This window comes from Ursus arctos, unplaced genomic scaffold (assembly GCF_023065955.2).
Source record: "Ursus arctos isolate Adak ecotype North America unplaced genomic scaffold, UrsArc2.0 scaffold_21, whole genome shotgun sequence".
Lineage (NCBI taxonomy): Eukaryota > Metazoa > Chordata > Mammalia > Carnivora > Ursidae > Ursus > Ursus arctos.
In genome coordinates, this window is record NW_026622886.1 from 5,900,285 (window position 1) to 5,909,048 (window position 8,764).

Sequence of the window (8,764 nt, forward strand, 5' to 3'; positions counted from 1 at the left end):
CCCCACGCCCCTCCAACCAAACCGGAATCCTCGCGGCACTCTTTCTGTGTCGGCCTGGACACCTCCGGGCCGCAGCAGAGACGGGCTGTTCTGCAGCAACATCCCCCGTGTTCTCAGCCGGGCAGCAGCCTGGGAATGTGGACGGAGGCGTTCGACGGGGAGGCGGAGTGGTAACTGCAATGTCAGACTTAGGGGAATGTGAGCGCGCCCGTCATTTCTCACACTCAGTTTCTGCTGATTCGAAGATTTGTGGGAGGAAGTAACAGGGTCCTAAGGGAATGTAGGTGTGGAATGGAAGTAGAGACAGACAAGATGGACAGTGACGGAAGTTCCTGAGATTTTATGTGCCAGAAAGCTACAAGTCCTATCCTGATAAAGGAACAAAGCCCAGTTAAAACTCCAGAGAGATAGATAGAAATAAATTCAGGTATGTCCAGAGGCAGCCTCATTGGCACGTGTTCTAGATGATAGAGGAGCTAGACTTGATGGGTCGGAAGGTTGACTCCGGCTTGAATCCAGCACCATCTCAGACACGGTGCTTGACAGCCGGTGGTCAGAGGGGCCTCTTCCCCACGGACAGGTGACGTGGACGAAGGTAAAGTCAGCTAGCTGCTTCAGCTCACCATCACGATGATGGGATCAAGGTAAACAAACTCTCGTGCTTTTAAACGTCAAATTGTTTACAGACCTGGTTTTAAACTGTGTTGAGTTTCCCTTCTGTGCTGATCGATGTAAAGAATGAAACGAAGCATTGTCATACTCTCTTCCTGATATTCTCCAGAAGCGTCTTAGAGGCAGAAGTCGGCTTCCTGACTTCACTGTACTAGCTGGCTTCTTACCGTGGCTTTACAGCTTCGAAAGACGCTGTTTTCCCACATCCCTTTTCAGGACCTTTTCCTTCATTTTCAGTGCTTCTCTCATCAACCTTTTAATTATTTTTATGTCTTTAATTACTGCAGGCGAGTTTATACCGAGGTGGCTACAGCCGATTTGCCCCCTACTGAAGTGACGTGAGACCCTGCAAATGGGACAGCCCCCCAGTTCATGAGGCCTGGCTATTGCAATATTTACTAGTAGAGGAACTCTATAGCAAGATGAAGAGGAAAAACAAACAAACAAACAAAAAAAAAACACAAAAAAAGAGAGAATACTTTTTTATACCTCACTATGTTCTTTGAATATGTATTTTTCCTTTACATTTCTGCCTTTAATTCTTTTGTTCCAAAGATTGTGCATTTTTTTCTTTTTTTTTTTTTTAACTGTGGTAAAAAAAAAAAAAAATAATGCATTTCCATGTCTGTATGTCCGTGCTTAGCTTATTCTGTCAATCACGGAAGAGGCAGTTAATGAGGAAGGGGAGACCGTAGGAGCTGATGAATGCATGTGATCAGAAATCAGCAGACAGAGCTACCAAAGTGTATCCGGTGCTGAGTGGCTGGGGGAATGAGCAGAAGTGGAGATCTTTCTGCAGCGGGGTATTCTTCTAGTCTTCTGAGTTTCTGGTCTTCAGCAGGCAATTCTGATTGGCGATGGCTGGAATCCACAAGCTGATAGATGACAGGAGTTTGTGCGTGCAACGCAGGAGGATTAAAAAGACACTTTCCTCCCCTCTTCCCTCCTGTCTTCTCCATTCTTCTTACAATCATCTTACCTGCACAGCCTGAGACAATTGGCATTGTTTTGGAATTATAGTATTAGTATTTCCAAACATGCTCTCAGACTGTGGATAATAAACACCTCATTAGGAAACCGATCTCAGAATGAACTCTGGAGCGTGACAAAGATCATTCTTTTCTTTCCTGAGATCCTAGCGCTCCTGCTGGGCTTCTTCCCCTTTCTCTGAACCACAGCTTAACTCATCTGGCCTTCTATGAACTCCCTGTTCCCAAGTCCTCAAGAGTCAGGAATTTAGGACCGAGGGACAGGACAATAAATAGCCAGCGACCAGATTTCCCGGCGTGAGGGTTAGAAGTATGAAGTGTTGGGAGCCAGTGAAAAAGGGTAAAGAAGAGAAAAGGGATATCGGGTGATGTCTGGCAGGGCTCTGATAGTCCTGTGCTTTCTCTTGCATCAGGAGGTCAGTACAAGGTATGAAACCTATGAAGAGTGTTGGCAAAAGATATAGGGCGGCTGTCCCTGGAAGTTTGCAGTGATCGTGGCATGTACGGGCAGGCAAAGGCACTTTGTACTGACCAGCTCCAAAGCCATAGGAATTTCCATCTTCCGGAGCATTCTGTGAGCCACTTCTCTGTCCATGGTCTTGAGTTCTGCGTGGCCACTCCACCCGGCTTCTCATTATCCTCCAAAGACACCCAGCCGAGCATTTGGCCACTTGGCATACATGAACACTACAGGACATAAAATCCAGAGCCCCTGAGGTTCCTCCCCTCCTCTGGTGGAAGGAGGGTGTGTGACCTGGCAACGATCTCACCTGTTGCCAGAAAGAGTTGTGTGGTGACCACAGCAGTGAGACACTGCTACGGCTCCCAGCTTTGATTTTATACATACCGACAAGGTAGGGCAGAAGGTGTTTCTCTTCTAGCTATTAGCTGTTAATGATAAAGGCAAGGGTCCTGCAGCATTTCCAAAATGAAGGCATTAGAAAACAGAAAAGCACGGTCTGTTTGGCTCCCTGGTCTATTCACATTGGTACTAGGGTGACCTCTCACCCAAGGGATAGCTGCTAAAGGGAGTAATTCAGAGACATGGAGCTTCCGGTTTGTTATGGGTTTGTTTTCCGTTTGTTTTGTTGTTTTGTTGTTTTGTTTTTTTTTTTTTACTCCTGCCTCCACACATGTTCTTGACTGATAACTGATTCATGTCCCTGAATTAAAATGACTGACATATGACAGCATCAAGCATTCTTTGTAAGCAGAGCGATCTATCCGGGAGGGACTGGCCTGTTGTGTAAAATACCTGTCTTCTCCCCCTGTGGAACGCCCTCTCTCCTGATGACCGGGGGAGAGGCTGTCCCTGAAACGAGGGGAGACATCAAGGAAGCTAGAGGCCTCGATGCAATGTTATGATTCCGGGGAGGAGTACATGGAATAGGGGACACCAAACTGCCCAGGGCCATTGGCCATTTTTAAGGGTTTCCCTCCCCAAGCCAAAGTTTGATTCGTTGCTGTTAAGACAATTTTTGTTGTATGTATATAAATATTTTAGAGGAAGGGGTATGGGATGTGGGGCTTTCACAGTTCTGGGGAATGGGGGCAGGGAGGAATTTTTTTCTTTTCTTTTGCTTTTGTTTTGAGGGAGAGCTTTTACTCACTAAAGAAACAGAAATTTCATGTCATGTTCAAATAGGGGCCATTCATAGAAATGGCAAGCCACTGCTTAGTGGAGACAAGGCCAAATTTTAAATGGCTGTGTCTGTCGCAGGGGAGGAGAATAGGGGAATGAGTTTAGTAATTTTCTCTTCTTTTTTCCAAGAAAGAGACAAGGATGGTAGAGAAGGCAGCTCTCACTGCCCTTTTAAACGAGGCAGAAGCTCGAGCCTGGGCTACCTTCACTGCATTTCAGTTCAGCTGGTCTGGCTGAGGCCTCCGCAGGCGAGCTCTGTGCATTCTGCTGCATTTCCAGGGATGGTTGTAATACGGCTTCCTCCAGCTCCCTTTTCTGAGGAAGAGCCTTCCGCTGTCGCTCAAGGGCCTCTGCTCCTCAGAGTCAGCACTGAGATGGGAGCTCTCGTGAGCACCTAGATGAGATCGTAGCGGCCTCCCCATCACCTTGTGAACTCTGAGACTCCGTACAGCCAGGTTCCTCAGAGCACCAGTGCTTGTCCGCTCCTGGCCCTGGTTCCCACTGGACTAGGAAACAGAGTCGGGAGAGAGTTTGGCATCTGTGGGTTCGTTGGAGGATGCTGGTTGATGATTCCAAAAAAAACACCGATGCTGAGTCACAGCACGAGAATGATTCCGACAGCTTTACTGTAGCTCACGACGTGGGCTTCTGTACTTAGCGTCTTACTTCTAGAAGCCGGGCTCCTTTAAAGAGACTGCTAGTGAAAACCTGTATCTCCTAACCCTCTTTCAGCCCAGAGAGCTGCCCTTAGGTCTTTTCGGAATCCCTTGTGTTGTGTGGTTCAGTGCCCGCGAACCCGGCTCAGCCGTTGTGACTCATCGTTTCTAAGGCTCTCAGGTTTTCTCGAACTTCCCATCACCACCATCCTCCGACAGCCACAGGTGGGATTGAGCCAATGTTAGTTTTCCTTGAAAAAGAATGGGACTGGGGCTCACCTCTTAGTTTAAGGGGAGCTAGTGGAGATGATTCAATAGAAGCCAGTGGTAGCAGCTTTTCCTCAAAAGTCTGACTCCTCAGGGGCTGAACTGCTCTTACTTTAGGTTACCGTTCCTAGCGACGGAGCGGACACGTAGGTGACATCACCCGCATCACCAGGCACTTAGCTTCCAGGCGGGAGGGAGGTGTAAACTTGGGGTGGAAGCCACCCCGAGCATCTGCCAGAAGGGCTTCATAAACCCGTTTCCCTCAGACAGGAAGACAGGGCCAAGCCGGGGCCCCTCTGGAAGGCACGCCAGCCAGGCGCGGGGAGGGAGACTGCTCGCACCCTCCCCTCTCACCAAGTCCAGCCTTCTCTGCTGCTCGCAACCTCTAGCACAGTAACATTTGCAGAATTGCAGATCCCACAACCCCCCCGCCCCCAGTGATAGGAAGAAAGGGACTTTGGGGGGTGGGGAAGGGGTAGTGGTGTTTTAAAAAGCAGAAGTTACCTGTTTGCACTGTTTTAAGATAGGAAAAAAGGCTAGTGGGCAAGGTGAACACCAGACGTAAATTTGTGTGTTTTTATTTTGTCATGCTCTTGAAAATGTTTGACCATTTGTAGTACACACCAGTGAGACTTGATTCTGTTACGTAAAACGCTATTTTTTTTTCTCTTTTTGGTAATGTTACTGTCCAAAAGCCTCTTCCCTCCGTTTCCCTTTTCCTGTGCACTTCCTCCATACTTGCTTTACTGATCAACCAGGCAATAGCCATCCAAGAGCTAGAGCATGAAGCAGGGCCCTTTCCAGGTAGGCTCTGGGTGTCCTAAGCCAGCGCGCGCCCTCTGGTTTCGTGAGCGCAGGGGAGTCTGGCTCCTGTCTCTAACCTAAGGCTTATAGACCAGACTACGGCAAGTTCTCCCGTTCCTGAATCAGATGCACTAGGAATGAGGAGCCGAGGGCGGAGGGGATGCCTCAAGTTCCCCACGTTGGCTGTAGTAGCTGTTCTTACCACGTTACCGGAACTGTAGCCAGTTACAGTTTACTCAGGAAAACGGTAGATCAATTCAGCCATGGTAGTGCTGGTTGGCAGGGATTGGTAACCGAGAGAACGGCTCATCAGCCAAAACTCAAACCTTGCCTTTAAGGAGACTGCCAGCCGGGGGCCCCGGCTGCTCGCTGGCAGTCACACTCAGCCCGTGTGGCGAGGGCGCGGCCACACTGGCGAGCAAAAAGGGAACGTCAATTCTCTTTCCTCTCCCCACCCCCTGCCCCCTGTTACCAACGCCAGATTCCCAGGGGGTACATGCGTTTTTGACTTTTTAAAAAATGACTTTTGGTTTGGTTTTTCTGGGGACTGCTAAGTGCTTTAAGCAACATCTGTACCCCATCGAGACTCCCAGCTTAGGCATTTTCTGGTATTTTTCGGTTCACAGTATTTCCGTGTGCGCGTGCTTGTTTTGGCAGCTCGTTTTGGCTGTATTATATATCGAGTGATGAATTGATCCTCTTTTTTTCCCTAAGGGATAATTGTTGTTGTTTTTTTTCTTGTGTTTTAATTCTGCTTGTGAATAGCTGGAGCAAACCTGGGGCTTGACACACGTAAGCTAGGGCTGCAAAGTGCCGACAGGGCCAGTGGAGTTGACTTGTCCCTGACAGGCTGACCTACCTGCGTCTCTGAGCTTTTCAGTCCAAATCTTTGCAAGGCTAAAAACGCCACAGAACCTCTCCTCTTCTCCCCACTCCCCATGGCAGGGACAGGACCATCCCAACATGCGACATGCAGCTTCTCCGGCCCCCTCCCATTGCCATGGCAAAACAGGTACCTTTGGGGCATGGGGGCATCCCGTGGGATGCTTGTATAATTGACCACCTCGCCTTCTCTCCCCACCCCCCACCCCCAGAGTCCCTTCCTAGGACACCCGAGCTGCTTGCCCAGGGTCCTGTTTCCCTGAGAACTCCAGAGAAGCACCCCAGGGCTTTGTGACGGTCTCTAACTCCCTCCCCTTCTCGTTAAGAATCATATTGTATAGTAGCTTTCAGACCATACAGTATTCATCGGGTCACTCCTATTATCGAGTAGCTGGAATTGTGAAGGTCGGAGTAGTTAGAGCTTTAGCTTTTATTCCTTATTTTTTTGTATTACTATCCCTGTGTATAAATTATTGATCATGTTGCTGGCTTTTATAAACTCTAAGCGAAGGAGGAGCACTGCCTCTGCCTTTGCAAATGGTAATGAAGCACTGTTTTTAAATAAAAGAGAGAAACACCATCCTTTGGCCTGTGTGTGTGTTGATGGCGGGATCCCTGGTGCCTCCCTCCTGAGGCTCAAAAGCTACACCTTGGATTTGACTTCTAAAGATGGAGGAAAGAGGAGGCAAAGCGCGACACTTCTTAAATGGAGGGCACTCAGGGTCGTGCTGAGCCGGGGGGTAGATGAGGCCAGAGGCTGGCACGGTGTGAGAGCCTGTCTGGATTCGTCCAGGCTTGGCAGAAGCTGGTTTTGTGCTTCTGTTGCTGACCTCCTTTCAGCCTTCGTGCTCTCCTGGCGTCCTAGCCTCCCCCCTCCCCGTCCAGCCACTTGACCTTCCTGCCTCGCTGTCCCTGTCACTGGTGACCCCCTGGCTCCTGGCCGCCCAGGCTTTGTGCACCTAACTGTGGGGTCCTGATGGCCCTTCTCCTATTCAGGCCTTCTCACCTACCCCCCTGCACTGGTTTCCCTGCCAGTGACCACCCTTCCGCCCACCCCCCAAGCTCCAGAATTCTCCAGTGCCCTTCACTTGGCTCTCAGGTCACCTGGCTTTCCACTTCATGGAGGAGCTGGAGGCCCTCACTGCCCAGGGGCTGCCTGAAAGAATGCTCTGCTACTAATTCCAGACACCACCTGAGTTCCTGCCCCTTCCTTCTCCCCTCTCCTGTGCTACTCAAGAGACAGTCTTCACCCCATGAGCTGACCCCACCTGTGCTCGCACCCCGTCCTTCCGGGGACCTTGCTGTGTTGCGCCCTCCTGCAAGGTCAACCTTTCACTTCCTACGTGTCAGTCCCTCCGGCATTCAAATGTGCTTACACCTTTAACACATTTTAAAAACAACTCCCCAAGATCCCAGTTCCTCTCCGACACTAGTCTCTGCCCGCTGACGCCATTGACTTGCTCTTCACCCCGCTGCAGTCTGCTGGCTTCTCCCGCTAAGACCCTGCAGCCACCCCTTCTGGCGGACAGCAGATGGATGTCCTTCCCTGGCCCTTACCTGATGGCCTGCTGTTCTCTGACCCTTCCATGTGCTTCGCCAAGAGGGGTGAGGTCTCCTCTGCTGCCCCCGGGCCAGCCAGCGCGTCCTGCTTCCACTCCTTAGCTGCTGTCCCCCATATGTCTGTACAGACCGCCCCCTGCTCAGCGCCAGGGCCCCAGCCTGGCCTGGGCACCCGGATCTCCAAACCGCCGTGTTCACCGCGCTCCGGCCAGTGCCCCGCACATGTGAGCAGTCTGCAGGTACCTGTTAAGTTCCTTTTTTCAAAGTTCTGCATGAAGTGAGACACAGTTTCCCCCCTGCCTTCCTGTGTGTCATCACCCCGGGGGACAGCCGCACTTGCAGAGCGCAGTTGAGAGCCCTCCATACTATTTGCTCCGTCTTCCCGGCAGCGCTCCTCCCGGGTCTCCCGTGCCCCCCTTCTTGCTGAGTATGTCACAGGAGCAGCGCCCTGACTGCTCTTCTCCCAGCCCATGGCTCGAGGCGTGTCTGCAGCAAGTGGCCGTGAGGAACGAGGGGGGCCCCAGGACGGAGAGCAAGCTGGGACGGAGGGGTCCCTCGGCATCCATCAGCTGCAGCGCAGACCCACAGCGTCCGTCCGGGCTCCTGTCACATCTCCCTCCACGCCCAGTGCCAGAACGCAGGAAACCGTCCACGGACCACCTTAGCTTCCGAGGGAGAAATCAAAGCCCAGATCTATTGTGACTCCCCGTTTAAGCTGAGAAGGCTGCGTAGCAGAGGGATGACATCCCTTCAGCCCTAAGTCACCCGAGTAGGACGTGGCAGACCGAGGATCCACACGCAGCCAGTCCAGCTCAGAGTCTGCGCCCTGTGACCTCGGAGCTCTGCTGTCGCTGGCCCTTCTCTGTGAGACGTCCTGGAGAAACCCTGGAGCCCGCTGCAGCCCGCGCCTGGCTGTCCCCGTGCCTGCAGGAGGGCCCTCCTCCTCCACCCAGCCCGCAAAGCCCCGGCCCGGGCCCCTCTGCTCAGGAAAATTTGCTGTCAGTTTCCGCTCCCTGCGCCTGACTCAGTCCCGCACCCCCAGTCTCCCTCCCTGAAGTCTGGACTCACCCCTGCTGCAGGTCCCACAGCCCCCCGAAATTCACTAGGCTTGAAATCTGCCTTGTCCCCCCACAGCCCGTGTTCCCTCAGGCAGGAAATCAACCTGGAGGAGGAAAGGAAGAGAAATCTTGCCAGAGGGAGGGGGTCCCCGCCACCTTCGTCTCAGGCACGTGCCCATTCTCGGTCTGTTTTATGGGAGCCCCCTCTGCCCTAGCACCCTATTTGACCTCCTT

The 8,764-nt window shown here is 51.8% G+C and overlaps 1 protein-coding gene across 38 annotated transcripts in view; it reads left to right on the forward strand.

The window, feature by feature from the left end:
- The window catches only part of RBFOX2 (RNA binding fox-1 homolog 2), a 269,661-nt gene extending 263,169 nt beyond the window's left edge, over positions 1-6,492 (forward strand). For all 38 annotated transcript variants that reach the window (XM_044384442.3, XM_044384443.3, XM_057316432.1 and 35 more), the window contains one exon: positions 960-6,492. In XM_044384442.3, the coding sequence (XP_044240377.1) occupies positions 960-1,014 (55 nt within the window). In that variant the 3' untranslated portion in view covers positions 1,015-6,492. The remainder of the gene's footprint in view (positions 1-959) is intronic.
- Positions 6,493-8,764: the final 2,272 nt, after the last annotated feature.